The sequence below is a fragment of the Myotis myotis genome, unplaced genomic scaffold (genome assembly GCF_014108235.1).
Source record: "Myotis myotis isolate mMyoMyo1 unplaced genomic scaffold, mMyoMyo1.p scaffold_m19_p_6, whole genome shotgun sequence".
Taxonomy (NCBI): Eukaryota; Metazoa; Chordata; class Mammalia; order Chiroptera; family Vespertilionidae; genus Myotis; species Myotis myotis.
This window is the reverse complement of record NW_023416368.1, coordinates 37,604,336-37,619,094: the sequence shown is the minus strand read 5'-3', so window position 1 is coordinate 37,619,094 and position 14,759 is coordinate 37,604,336. Positions and strand designations below refer to the sequence as shown.

Below are 14,759 nucleotides of genomic sequence, written 5' to 3'. Positions count from 1 at the left end.
ATAATTTTGTCAGTTTACTTGGCTTTTTACATGTGGTGCATCATCTGTTTTTTACCCAGAAATGGTTTTATTTTTCCCTTGAGAGGAGGTAGCTGTGTTTCTGGAAACTGGCATTTTGCTTGGGGTTTATCTCTCAGGATGTAGATTCAGTCTATGTGTGTTATCATTCATAGAGCATCTCTTAATGTACATTAGCCGAACCACCCCATGGCTGTGCCGGAGTGAGATAATATCTACTCAGCTCTTTGAAGGAGTCCTGGAACCCCAATTTGATAAAACTGGTTTTTCTAACTGTAAATAGAAAACTTTAAATCTCCTCCTTGCTACAGTTATGCAGAGTAAAGTTATTCACTGGTAAGCCTAATTGTCAGCTAGAATCATTTCACACGTCCCGTGAACTGTGCCAAATAGAAGGCTGATTGGTTGGTGTCTTTTTGTGTTTTCCTTTGGTTGCCTGAATGAGTTTCAGGGACTTACGCATTTTGCCTTCCCGAGACTTATTGAATCAAGTGAAAGTATGGTTTCTGTGTCATTAATGGTCCCCATGCAGAACTGCTGAAATGCATGCCCCGTGTTGATCTTTCCTGGGTCTTTAAAGCTAACTGGATGTTTTACCTGCTGTTTAATCTGGCCTCATCTGTTAGGTCAGTATTTGCTTCCTTGGTCCAAATGTAGATCAGCCACCCGTTTATGATTTATATCAGTTATTTTGATACGAAGTGTCTTCATCCAGAAGAACAGTGAGCAGTGTTCTTCATTACTCCCTGTCTCTGAGCAGGTCGGACGCGTGTATCCCCAGGCAGTCTACTTTCCCATCCGGACCCTGTACCTGACTCTGAAAATAGAGCAGCGGGAACGCTACAAGAGTGGTATGTCTCGGGCGGGGCCAGCTGGCCAGGCTGTGGAGGGCTTGTTCCACGGGGCATTCCCATCCAGTCGGCTGTGGACACGCCTGCCCCACAGCAGACTTCCTAGCACGTGGGCCAGTCTTTAGCCAGTGAGAGAGAATATTTTGGGACCAGAACCAGAGCCTGATCCTCTTGAGTGAAATTTATGGTTCCTCTTTACCATAATGTAATTGGGTGTCCATTTACCTGAGTGATTTGTTCCTTAAGTAGAAATCGTATATGAAATTTTTAGCTATAGATAATTACAAGTAACTTACCTAATTAGTATAACTACATCCTGGTAAGCAGTGTAAATGTTAGTTACTATAAGGTTTTAAATCTATATTGAGTAGTCGCTGTATATAAAGAAATAACTTATTTGATGGTTCCAGTTGCCCACTAAGCATGCTGCTTTGTAAACAATTAAAGGATCGTTTGCTTCAGAATATTTTTACTACCCAGACTTGCATGCTGCGAGACCAGAGTCTTTCAGCAGCATCGCCTGCCAGCGAGCTGGGTGGGTAGGAGGTTGCACAGCACACTTCTGCCCTGACCTCCTGGGCCCACCTCGGTAGATTCATGTGTTGATCATTTGAAAATTAAGATGTTTTTATTCTAAGTGAGCTGAAGCTTCGGTAAATGGGGCTCGTGGGTTTTAACAACATTTCTCATATAGCAAGTGATGATATTTTTCAAAAATACCATTTTATATGTGGTTTGGCTTTCCCAGGTGAAGAATGTAGACTTGCTTTTTAACTACTCTTGAGCTACATACAGTACAAGGCATGTATTGTAAACAAAAATGTTTATACTTAGAGTCAAGTTAAAAGAGGGAGGACAGTGCACACTTGTGCGGCCTCACAGATTCCCCAGCCAGCATGCTGCCGCGTTTGCTTTCTCACCAGCATGGATGCACTCTGCCGAGCCAGTTGAGGCCAGACTGTAGACAGTCACATTCTCTGTACGGAGCCCCTCAGAGCACCTCTCCTGAGAACCGGGGCATCCTCCCACATAGTCCTGGGGAAACGTCTCGTGTGTCAGCGTCGGCAGGAACCAGTGTTCCTTTGGCCGGGGGGTCCTCTAGAGCACCAAGCTCTAGCATCGGTCAGTTTTGCGCTGACATTGGCGTTGTGTGTGTTGCTCTCAGATTCTGGACAGCAGCAGCCAAGTTCAGTGGGTAACCAGTCCCATTCTGCATCAGATCCAGGGCCCATAAGAGCAACAGCACCCATGTGGCGCTGCAGCCGAATCATGCACATGCAGCGGGAACTGCACCCAACCCTTCTGTCTTCCCTGGAAGGCATCGTCGATCAGATGGTCTGGTTCCGAGAAAACTGGCACGAAGAGGTACGTGGATGTGATCTTGAATGTCGTTCCACATGCTTTCGTGGCCACATGATGGTCAGTTAGCTGCCTGGTCATATTTGTTGTTGAGTTGAATGATAGAGTTGGCGAAGAGTTAGTGTCTGCGCACTAGTGTGGCCTTAACTATTTGAAGTGGGAGATTTCAGATGAGGGTGAAATTGAGAAAACCTTCTGCCCTCACAGTGCTTACTTTGCTCATTCATATGAGCTCAGTCACTTAAAGGCCATTGATTGCCAGGCAGCAGTGGCGGTGCGAGCATGGTGGTTAGGTAACTGACCGCAGTAATCCCCAGAGGCAGAAGGTGGTTCTTCAGTGACCTTCTCAGCAGCGGGCCACCCCTCAGTGGTGTTTGTATACTGATGATAAGGTAATCAGCCTTTATTGTCCAGGTGTTTTTCTAGCTGTTATCACAGTGTTGTTTTGTGTGCACACACAGACGTGCGGCAGTGACACAGCATCCGAATGAGGTTTTCCCGTGGTTAATCCAACTGAAGGGGATGGACATGACTCAAAAAGTATTTTTTGTTTTGTTTTTTAAAAATGTTCAGGACACTCCGCATTGTTAAAAAACACAGCTCAGTGTGTGGAGCTCACATGATTTTACACCGACTGTGCCACAGAAATCGCCCTGGAGGTGGGGGGTAGCTGCTCGAATCAGGAGCTCTCTTTTGTGAATGGTGTTTGGTCTCTTCCCACTAGGTTCTCAGGCAGCTCCAACAGGGCCTGGCAAAATGCTACTCTGTCGCATTTGAGAAAAGTGGAGCGGTGTCCGATGCCAAAATCACCCCCCACACTCTGAACTTCGTCAAGAAGCTGGTGAGCACGTTCGGGGTGGGCCTGGAGAACGTCTCCAACGTCTCCACCATGTTCTCCAGCGCGGCCTCCGAGTCTCTAGCCAGGCGGGCGCAGGCCACTGCGCAGGACCCTGTCTTCCAGAAGCTGAAGGGCCAGTTCACCACCGGTGAGTCTCACTCTGTTCTTCCTGCACTGGGAACGTTCCACGCACTGTTTCTCCTTGGGCTTTAGCATCGATGATTGCATTCATTCATCTTATTTTTATTTGTTCATTTTTCATTAATTGTCTTGTCACTGTACTGGGCGAGCTGGTTACAATGTTTAGACTCATCGCAAGAAAGCTTAAGGCTCACCAGCCTGCCACTGCGTGTCCTTCTTTCTAGTGAAGGGTTGTGGTTTGGAGCCAGAGCACCAGGCTCCACCTCTGGGGTTAGAAGTAGGATGGTTTCAGGCAGACCCTTCTCCTGCTCCTCGATCCCTCCCTCCACTTGGTCTTTGTGGGAAAACTCAACCGTGAGACTCAAAGGTGCAAGGCTCAGGGTGACAAGTAAAGTTCACACTGGTAGGCATTCTGGTGGACAGTGATAGGGAGGTTGTTCAGATTCATGCATTTTCCCAGACCTGTGGGAGCATGAGTTCTGGCTCCACCATGTTCTGTGTGATCTGAGGTAAATGTCCAATCTCCCTTAGCCTGTCTCCATCTGTCAGATTGGGGTCCTCGTCCCTCAGCACGTACAGGTATGCGTCCCCTGGATCTCAGAGCATTCGTTCCCAGTCTGCTCTGCCTCTTTCCCACTTGTCTGGGGTGCGCTCTCCCCCCGGGAGCACCAGTCCCAGACTTGAGCCTGAGGAACTTCTGCAGGCTTGTAAGTCCTGAGTGTCAACCCATGAGTTACACGAAAACAAGACTTGCCTGGTAAAATTTCCCAAAGCCAAAAGAAACATTTCAGCTTAATTATTGCTTTTGTAACCATCTTTAAAGCATTCTTTCTTGTCCTGCCAATGTTGCTCAGTGGTTAGAGTGTTGGCGGTGCACTGAAGGGTTGTGGGTTTGATTCCCAGTCAAGGGCACATACCTGGATTGAAGGTTTGATCCCTGGCCCCAGTCGGAGCATGTGCGGGAGGCAACCAATCAATGTGTCTTTCCCACATTGATGTTTTTTTTCTCTCTCCCCTCCTCCCTTCCACTCTCTCTAAAAATCAATGGAAAAAATATCCTTGGGTGAGGATTAACAAAACACAAGAAATTCTTTCTTAATTGATATGTTAAACCATAGAATAAATGGTTCACATTTTTTAGATATTTAAGTATCTTTTTAAAAGATTTATATCTTAGAGAGCATAGTTAAAACATGTATATCTGTAAAGTAGGTTGCAGTGATAGATATAAAAGGAACCATTTGCCCCACTAATTGCAAAGGACACTGTGCAGCTGTAGGCAGGACTGACCTGAGGCCCATGGGAAGCCCAGCGTGTGTTGTCCCATCATCACTCCGGGCGCCCTGGGCTGGTGTCCTGCTCTCGAGGTGTGAGCTGGGCATACGGCTGAGAGCTTCCTCTGAAGAACCAACCTCTGGAGGAAAGTGCTCTCTGGAAAATAAGAGTCATGCCCTCTCAGAGCTTTTACACTGACGGGCTCCCATCCTCTTAGATGCTCTCTGTAAAGTCCGTGTGACGTGTGGTCTGCCATCTTCTCTAGGAAAGGAAGGGTTTGAGGTTCGAGTTCATGGAAGCTGTCCTATTTTACTTAAAAGAGGTGATATTCAGTATGTCTTCATCTTAAAATTCCAGATTATTAAATCAGTTGCAGTCTGAAATAAAGATGTGAAGTGGGACAAGTCTTCTGGATTTGGGGGGCAGGGGGAGAGAAGAACTGAAAGGAGGCTGTCAGGCTCTGAGCCACCTTAACTATAGTGAGTTTCAGGCCCTGGCACAGAGGTCGTCGCTCTGCTCGTTGCGCCGGGGAAGACCGTCTCTGTTCCAGCTCTGTGTTCATCTGTAAGGGGGTGGAAGAAAGTTAGACACAGCCCATCACGTTCCCCCAGAGTGAAGGGCAGCCCTGCCCAGCTCACCCCACATGACCTAACGGGGCAGAGGAGAGTGTTTGGGAGAGGCTTGGAGAGACTTGGCACCCTCGCTGCCTCCAGCTTGTGTGTGAAGGTGCCTCTGCTGTCACGGGCCGCTTCGTTTGGCCTCAGGATCCATCGGTCCTTGTCAGCACGCGGACAGTGCCTCTCTGTGGCTCTCACGGACCCGTTTCCAGCAGAAATCGTTGGCTTTCCTGACCTTTGAGCTCTGGCAGGTTAGGCTGTCGAGAACCCCCTCTACCACTGGTGCTAATCTGGGTGGGAAATGAGGTTTATTTTAAAGAAGGACTTTCCATGTAATTGACGTCTTTTTTTAAAAAAAAATATTTTATTGATTTTTTACAGAGAGGAAGGGAGAGGGATAGAGAGTAGAAACATTGATGAGAGAGAAATCAGCTGCCTCCTGCACACCCCCTACTGGGGATGTGCCCACAACCAGGGTACATGCCCATGACTGGAATCAAACCTGGGACCCTTCAGTCTGCAGGCTGACGCTCTATCCACTGAGCCAAACCGGTTAGGGCTAATTGACTTCTTATTATTGAGTCTTAATAAACTCTGAGAACCAGAGTGTTTTTGCTTAAGTGAAAAGTGCATGTTTTCCATTTCTGTCATTTTGATTTCTTGCCTTCATTCCTTCTGAGGAACTGATGTATAACTCGTTCTCCTCCTGGTTATTGTCTCCTTCGGGCCGCCTGGTGCTGCGTTCACGTTCACACAGGCCTGAGGTGACCTCTAGTGGTGGCAGGCAGGCTTCCGGCACCTTTTAGTGGTGATGGGGGGGGCTCCATGCTGAGACGTTTATGCAGGGGCCTCCTGGGGTCCCCCCATCCTTCCTGAAGAGGACAGGTCATGATTGGGGTGAGGTCCATGTGGCACTGGAGAGCCGGCCACACCAAGGGCTTCGCTCTGTCTCAGGCCCCAATTTCCACGAGAAAGAGCAAGAGGGCTTCTGGGGCTTGATGCAGACTGTTCCCAGCTGGGAGGCGCAGAGCAGTGGCTTAGGGATGAATTGGAAGAGCCCGATGACTGAAATGCTTATTCATGTTTTATCTTGAAGATTTTGACTTCAGTGTTCCAGGATCCATGAAGCTTCATAACCTCATTTCTAAATTGAAAAAGTGGATCAAAATTCTGGAGGCCAAAACCAAGCAACTTCCAAAATTCTTCCTCATAGAAGAAAAGTGTCGGTTTTTGAGCAATTTCTCCGCACAGACAGCTGAAGTGGAAATCCCAGGGGAGTTCCTGATGCCAAAGCCAACGCACTATTATATCAAGATTGCTCGGTGAGTGAGCGGGGCCTGGCTGATCGCTCGGTGAGTGAGCGGGACCTGGCTGATCGCTCGGTGAGTGAGCGGGGCCTGGCTGATCGCTCGGTGAGTGACGGGGCCTGGCTGATCCCTCGGTGAGTGAGCGGGGTCTGGCTCTATCATGGCACATCCCCTGCAGGCAGGCCTGGTGCCGCGCTCAGAAAACAAGACTGTCCTAGGATTTCAGTGACCAGCCCTGAAAGGGTCTGACTGATGGCTTCAATGTCTTGTTTGAGTCAAGTTTGTATTTGTTTCCAAAGAAGCTTTTCCGACTCCCCATAGAACTTGACGAAATTAAGTTCCCGCGTCTTTGTTCACACTTACAGCCCAGTGTTCAAACAGCACCAGATGCTGTGGAATGCAGTGGAGTGTGTTGCATCTCATTAGAAACGTAAAGAGTTCTGTGGAGAGGCTCCCTTAACAAATAGTCAGGTGCTTCCTGTTATTTCTAACTCAGACACAGAGCTCTGCTTTTCCACCGTCAGAATTCAGTCTTCCTTCCCCCGGACCTGCCTGGGGCCTGGCCAGTGCCCTCCTCTCTGACCTGTATCGGGGCCGAGGCCCAGGGTGAGGAGGTGAAGGCAGGGGTGTGTCAGTCCCTCGCTTGCTCCTCGGGGCACCTGCGTGTGCCCGGCAGGGCCGGCCCTCCCCCGTGCCGCTGCGGTGCTCAGGGCCAGAGCAGCGACCCACAGCTAGCTCCTGGAGTCGGACCCCAGGTTTGATTCTTTTGAAGCTCCAGCTTCATCTTTCTGCTTTTGTTTTCCCTCTGCCGTGGCTTCTCCCTGGTTTTTGATATAATTGCACTATTTACACCTTGTCAGAACAAGGGTCGGGTGTGAGTGAACAAATGTGGCAACTGCGCGTCTTAATTCCCATGACAGTTCTACCGGTGCTTTTGGAAAGCTCCCTTTTCTTTTCCAAGGAAAGGATTGGGAATTGAGACTGAGAGCGTTTGTGTGTCTGGTAGGTTTATGCCCAGGGTGGAAATTGTGCAGAAGCACAACACCGCTGCCAGGAGGCTGTACATCCGCGGGCACAACGGCAAGATCTACCCGTACCTGGTCATGAACGATGCCTGCCTGACGGAGTCGCGGAGGGAGGAGCGCGTGCTGCAGCTGCTTCGCCTGCTGAACCCCTGCTTAGAGAAGAGAAAGGAAACCACAAAGAGGCACTTATTTTTCACAGGTAGGAGGGCCGCACTTGGGGCTCCCTCGCAGTGCGCTTTGGCCAGCCTATCAGGGCTTTCCGTGCTCCGTGTGTCAGTACTGAGAAGCACTGAGCTTCGCCAAGAGTGCAGGCCTTGCAAGGAGGAGCCGGTCCCTCGACAGGACCCCTGCCCTGGAGAAGCCCCCACCCCAGCCTTTAGGCTCCTCACTGCAAGATGGGTGCTCTGTCAAGTATTTGGGAATGGAGGTGCTAGGTCTGTGCCCCCTGCCACCTTGACGCCCCCAGGAGCCCCCATGCTCTGGTGAAACCTGGGCTGAGTGGAGGGCTTGTTATGGGTCTGTTACCAGTATACTTGATTGTGAAGCGAGGCCTCTGAACTCCTGGGCCACTCACTGCAGGACGTGGGCACGGCCCGAGCTTGCCTTCAGTGAGTGAAACACAAGACTCGGGAAGTCGGGTGGCAGGGATCTTGGTCAGGTGGCAGCATCTGAGTGAGGTCTTTCCATAACTGAGGTGTCCTGGGTGGCTCATGAGTGACCTGTTTCTGTCTGTAATGGGAACAGATGAGACACCTACCATCCCACCCAGAGAAGAAAGCCATTGTCAAGTCATTTTAGTATTAAATCCAAGGCTAGGAGCCCATCGCAGTACATAGTATATGGAACTTTCTTCTGATAGCTAAGGTGTGATCTAACCCAATTTGACCTAAAATTTCTTACCTTTAAATGTATTATAGCCCAAATAAGAAGTAGATTGAGAAACAAGTCCGTAGAGAGCTGTGTGTGTGTTTACACCGTGTCATGTGATCGTAGTGTTGATCCCGGCTGTGGGTAATAGATTGCTCTTCTTCCAAAGATACAAACTTCTTTTTTAAAATCTTCACCTGAGGATATTTTTTTCCATTGATTTTTAGAGAGACAGTTGCAGGGAGGAAGAAAGGATCAGAGAGAGAGGGAGAGAGACATCAATGTTAGAGAGACACATCGATTGGTTGCTTCCTGCAAGTGCTTCGACCAGGGCTGGGGATCAAACCTGCAACCCAAGTCCGTGCTCTTGACCAGGAATCGAACCTGTACCCTTTGGTGCACTGGCCGGTGCTCTAACCACGGAACACACCAGCCAGGGCTAAAGATACAAACTTTTGACTACCACCAAGTGCCCTGGGATCCTTTGGATTTCTTTATGGATTGAAGCCATGGAAGCAAACCAGAAGCTGTGGTTTATCTGACATTAGGCCACAATGACTTTGTCCATTAGCAGGCAGAGCCCCTGGTCACCTCGCCGGCAGTCCACGGGCAGGTGGTCACAGGGCCTAGCGATGGGCACAGGCTCATAGCTGCTGCTTGGCTGCTCAGCAGCACTAGTGCGTTTGGCAGAGCCTCTTTATTGTTTTGTGTGTTTTTTTCTCTTCTTTAAATATGTTTTTTGTTGATTTCAGAGAGGGGAAGGGAGAGGGAGAGAGAGAAACATCAGTGATGAGAGAGAATCACTGACCAGCTGCCTCCTGCACGCCCCACACTGGGGATTGAGCCTGCAACCCGGGCATGTGCCTGACTGGGAGTCAAACCGTGACCTCCTGGTTCACAGGTCGGTGCTTATAGGTCAGCTGGGCTCTTCACGGTTTTTAAAGACTGCCTTCTAAAGCATTTCCGTCCCTCTGTGTCTTAGACACAGGGTAGTGGCAGCTCAGGCTCCGTCACCAGTCGACTGAGCTCTGTGCCACGTGTGCTACATCAGTACGTGGTGTGTGCTCGGCGTCCTTCCAGCTTTGCCCATGTGCCCCACACCCACTTCCTCTGCTCAGGACATCGAGGCCGAAGCGAGTGCAGGCCTGTGGTGATGCTCTCTCAGCTGTCCCGTTTCTCTCCCCTTTCTCCTCAGTTCCGCGAGTTGTGGCGGTGTCTCCACAGATGCGCCTCGTGGAAGACAACCCCTCTTCTCTTTCCCTCGTGGAGATCTACAAGCAGCGCTGTGCCAAGAAGGGCATCGAGCATGACAACCCCATCTCGCGCTACTACGACAGGCTGGCCACGGTGCAGGCGCGTGGGACGCAAGCCAGCCACCAGGTACTAACTCAGGACAGTCAGGCGTTCGAGCTGCCACCCGAGGCCTCAGAAACGGCTGCTTTCTGCTTCCAGGACAAGTGTGCTCAGAATAGTGTGTGTGCGCATGTGTGTATGTGTGAGAGAGTGTGAGCATTGTGTGTGTGCATGTGTATGTGTGCGTGTGTGTGTTGGGGGGTGGGTGAGAGGTTCCGTTTTGGACCTGTGAGTTGGTAGAAACGAGAGGCCCACTGAGTGACATTTGCTGCAGATTGGTTGTTATAACAGGAAAAAAGGTAAGTTTTCAACCTTGGAGAGGTTCCTAATTCTTTACCTGCACTTACAAAGCAGCTCAGGAGTTAGAATTTTAAAAATAACTTTACTGCAAACTCATGGCAGCCAAACCTCTTCTAAGTGATGTTCATGTTTATCAGGGTTGCTGCTGGGGCATTAGGTAATGTACCCTCTGTGCTCTATGTGCTTCCTAAAACACGGGAGGTGGCAAGCCCAGGGACACCTCATGCACCAGGGCTTTATTTACGAGTAGACGGCTCCACTGTTGCTCAGAGCACCACAGGTGGATCCCCGGGCGGAAACCGACCAATCTGTGCATCCCCGTGCAGTCAGAGGACACTGCATATGTTATTGACAAAATTAGCTCTATTGGTGCCACGTAAGAAGTTACAATTTGAGAGTTTTCCTTTTGAGGAAAAGAATAAGTGAGTTGGATGGGAGAGTCATGGGGTGGCATGTCATTTCAGGTCCTTCGAGACATCCTCAAGGAAGTGCAGAGCAACATGGTGCCGCGCAGCATGCTGAAGGAGTGGGCTCTGCACACCTTCCCCAACGCCACGGACTACTGGACGTTCCGGAAGATGCTCACCATCCAGCTCGCACTGATTGGCTTCGCGGAGTTCGTCCTGCATTTAAACCGGCTCAACCCCGAGATGTTACAGATCGCCCAGGTAGTGTGGTGTGAGTAGCCAGACCCCCTCCTTTAGATGTTGCGTTCTGCTGTTTAAGTTCTAAAATGCCTCCTTCTGAAACTTAGGACACTGGCAAACTGAACGTCGCCTACTTCCGCTTTGATATCAACGACGCGACTGGAGACCTAGATGCCAACCGTCCAGTTCCTTTTCGCCTCACGCCCAATATTTCTGAATTTCTGACCACCATCGGCGTCTCTGGCCCCTTGACCGCCTCCATGATTGCCGTTGCCCGGTGCTTTGCTCAGCCAAACTTTAAGGTAGGTCATGGGTTGTCTGCGAAAAGCACAGGCTAGCAGGGGTGGGCAAACTTTTTGACTCGAGGGCCACAATGGGTTCTTAAACTGGACCGGAGGGCCGGAACAAAAGCATGGATGGAGTGTTTGTGTGAACTAATATAAATTCAAAGTAAACATCATTACATATAAGGGTACGGTCTTTTTTTTTTTTTTTTAGTTTTATTCATTTCAGACGGGCCGGATCCGGCCCGCAGGCTGTAGTTTGCCCACGGCTGGGCTAGGGTCGTGCAGTACACGTGTGACCCCACAGGAAGTGCTGATCTGCTTGTGAGGAGGAGCGCTGAGCTAAGAGGGCGTGTTGTTGCTGGACAGTGAAAACTCCTTCACTTGAAAAGGGCTTTAAAAAGAGGTGTTAGGATGGTGCGGAACCTGGAGCCTTTGCGGGGTAACCTCCCCCAACTGTTAGCACTGCATGTCAGTTTGGTTTACTCCATTTTATAGCTGCCTTCTGTTTCTCGCTTTGCAAACCTATTTTCTCTGAAAGAGCAGATGTGTTCTCTGGAGGGCCGTGGAGATGGGGCCTAAATGAATGCGGCACGTGAGCCCCTTGTAAACCCCCAGTGAGGTGAGGTGGGGCTCGGTGCCCGGGCCTCGTGCGGGTGTGTGACAGCTCCCGTGTGACAGGGCGGCAGCACGTCTGCCTCCCCCAGGCACTGTCGGCTCCTGGTGCTGCACTGGCTGTCCTGGTGGGTTCTCACCGTGTTCTCCCAGCAATTGTGCAGGTGGGGAAACTGAGCCAGGGAAGGGGAGCGGCATGTCAGAGGTTGTACAGCCAGGAGAGGACAGAACACAGTTTACTTTTTCTGTTTTGTTTTTTTTAACTTCTGAGACCAGCCATATCTTTTTTCCCTTTCTTCCTTTTTTTTCAGATAAGCAGTTTGTGCCTAGAGGAGGCTTTAGACTCTAACTGCTTTCCCAACACATTTACTCAGGACAGCTTTTAGCTATTGAATAAGCTCTTCATTGTGAACAAGGACTTCACATTTCCACACGTCTTTCTGAGGTGCCGTTGCACACATCCAACGTGTGGAAGGCGATTTTGGGATGTCGTGGTGAACTCTTATGAACATGAATAAATATAAATGGCCTTTCGGTTTCTTCTTGGTGAGGAGTTGGAGCTCTGATGCAGTGAATAGCAGTTCACTGTTATCCATTTATGTTTTAGGGCTTGAGATGTGAAGCTCTCGGGTAGACAGAAAGGCTGTCCTCTGGAAACCAATGTAGGGAACTCCTGGGAATGGCATTCAGTTTGAAACCTCTAGAAAGGAAGAGTCCTTATTTACTTTTTACATTTATTTTTCCGTTACAAATGACACTATTATGTGAGTTTCAGGTGTACAGCATAGCCGTTAGACATTTACATAACCCACGGGGCAATCACCCCGTCAGTCTAGTACTCTCCTGGCAACATACACAGCTACAGTATTATCGGCCACATTCCTTATGCTGTGCTGCACATCCCTGTGACTGTTTTGTAACTACCTGCCTGTACTACGTAATCCTCTCACCTTTTCCACCAGCCCCTCAACCCCCATTCCAGCTGGCCATCATCTGTTTGTCCTTTGTATCTGTTAGTTTCTGTTTTGTTTGCTTTTTAGATTCCACATATATGAGAAATCCTGTGGTATTTGTCTTTCTCTGTCTGATGTATTTCACTTAGCATAATACATTCTAGGTCCATCAGTGTTTTTGCAAATGGCAAGATTTTATTCTTTTTTGTGGCTAATAATCTGTATATATGCACCACTACTTTTTTACCCACTTGTCTATCAATGGCACTTGGGCTGCATCATATATCTGGCTTATTGTAAATAATGCTGCAGTGAACATCTATATATGCATATATACATGCAATGGTGCATACATACTTTTGAATTAGTGTTTTGGATATCTTTGGATAAATACCCAGAAATGGAATTGTTACATCATATGGTAGATCTATCTGTTATGTTTGGAGGAAAATAGTAAGCTCCATACTGGCTGCACCAGTTTGCAATCCCACCAATAGAACACATCCTCGCCAGCACTTGTTGCGTGCTGACTAATTGGCAATAAGGCGCTCCTTATTTTAAAGGCCTGTTACAGCTTGGAGTAACGCCACACGCTGCTCAGTGTATAGGCTGTGCTGGTGTAGATGGGAAGAAATTGGGCCTTCTCCAAACTCGGCAAAATGTCTCCACAGCCTAAATGTAGTGAATGCCTTTGCAGTGAGTAAAACAGACCATTCTGTATGGGAATCTCCTCTAAAACACATGCTGTTAGCACCTAATACCGCGGGATAAAACCGTCAACATGTTCGTGTGAAGTTGCTTTGAACAGTCCTGGGCGCTCTGCATTCTTTGGACTGTGACAGTGGGTTACTGTTGGATATCTCAGTTCAGGAAGGTGTGCAGGCTTCGTAGTCAGTCCCTCTCTAGAATTGCCTTCTGTCTTTTCTTGGTGATCTCAGTACCGAAGGCCTGCCTCTGGTCTCCTCGCCCCAGGCACTCGCTCTCCCTCCGGCCTTACGCACCTCAGACACCACCTCCGTTGAGGACACAGTTCCAGTGGCCCCATGCCCTTGGCAGAGCTGCCATGTGGGCTCCTCCTTCCCGTGCCCTCTTTCTTCAGCCCTGACTCCCCGGGTGGCCACCAGGCTTGCTTGGACTACACTTGCCGACGGAAAGCCAGCGTCGGCAGAGCCCAGCCCGCTGCGGACTCCTCCGCTCCTGGGATGCAGGCCCGCTGGGTCCAGCTGCCTCTCAGCGGGAAGCTGCCCGCTGGTCATTCGTGCTTGAACGTGAGCGTTTCTTTCTCTCGCACAGGTGGACGGCATCCTGAAAACTGTGCTTCGGGACGAGATCATCGCTTGGCACAAAAAGACACAGGAGGACACCTCTTCTCCTCTCTCGGCCGCCGGGCAGCCCGAGAACATGGACAGTCAGCAGCTGGTCTCCCTGGTGCAGAAAGCTGTCACCGCCATCATGACCCGCCTGCACAACCTCGCCCAGTTTGAAGGCGGGGAGAGCAAAGTGAACACCCTGGTGGCCGCCGCCAACAGCCTGGACAACCTGTGCCGCATGGACCCCGCCTGGCACCCCTGGCTGTGACCCGGCCACTCCCACCTCGGAGGTGAAGGCCGCCGCTCAGGCTCCCGCACTGGCCTCCCCGCGCCTCCTCTGCCCTGTCCATGTGATGCTGGGTCCTCCAGGCTTCCGCGGTACAGTCGTGGCCCTGCTCGCGGTGTGAGAAAGAGGGTGAGTCAGGGTCGAGGGAGGTGAGGCCACTTGAAATGCTGGAGCTGAAACTCGAAGCTTTTAAAATAACCTTTCAGGAAACCCAAGATTCCCTGGCCTGGAGTAGGTGAAAGCATCGCCCCTCTGTCTGCGGGCGGACAGACTGAACTGTAGGAAGCAGTTCGGAATGTCCTTTTTAACTTTCAGAAGTCACGCCTGGCGGGAGCTCGTGCTCTGTACAGACCTTTGTAACAGCTGCACAGAAACCCGCCTGGTTAGAGCCACGGGAAATTATGAACACACCCTGCTGGCTTCACCCCAGCACAAACTTCCATGCTGCGTGGCCAGCACTGGGAACCTCACCGAGCCCCCGGGGGAGCCGGCAGGTGACTTCCGCTTTCTGTCGGCCAGCTCTTTGAATGTCTTCTAGACACTTGCTATCATTGTACCTGAAAAAAAAATCACTTCTTCCTAATTTAAAAAGAAGCAGCAACAGAAGTTTGTTAGCTCGTCTGTGTTCACATTTTTATAAATATGAGTATTGAGAATGTTCTATCTAAATTTGTACAGTGTGATTTTTTTAGAATAAATATTTTATAAAAGGA

General features: G+C 49.8%; 1 protein-coding gene across 21 annotated transcripts in view; it reads left to right on the top strand.

Moving 5' to 3' along the window:
- LOC118657633 (transformation/transcription domain associated protein) overlaps window positions 1-14,759 on the top strand; it is a 112,815-nt gene extending 98,056 nt beyond the window's left edge. For 15 of the 21 annotated variants that reach the window (XM_036311894.1, XM_036311887.1, XM_036311899.1 and 12 more), the window contains 9 exons: window positions 779-869; window positions 2,035-2,234; window positions 2,953-3,214; window positions 6,196-6,421; window positions 7,413-7,630; window positions 9,494-9,678; window positions 10,416-10,619; window positions 10,706-10,900; window positions 13,744-14,759. In XM_036311894.1, the coding sequence (XP_036167787.1) occupies window positions 779-869; window positions 2,035-2,234; window positions 2,953-3,214; window positions 6,196-6,421; window positions 7,413-7,630; window positions 9,494-9,678; window positions 10,416-10,619; window positions 10,706-10,900; window positions 13,744-14,028 (1,866 nt within the window). In that variant the 3' untranslated portion in view covers window positions 14,029-14,759. The other 6 variants (XM_036311898.1, XM_036311893.1, XM_036311891.1 and 3 more) reach the window with 4 other exon arrangements.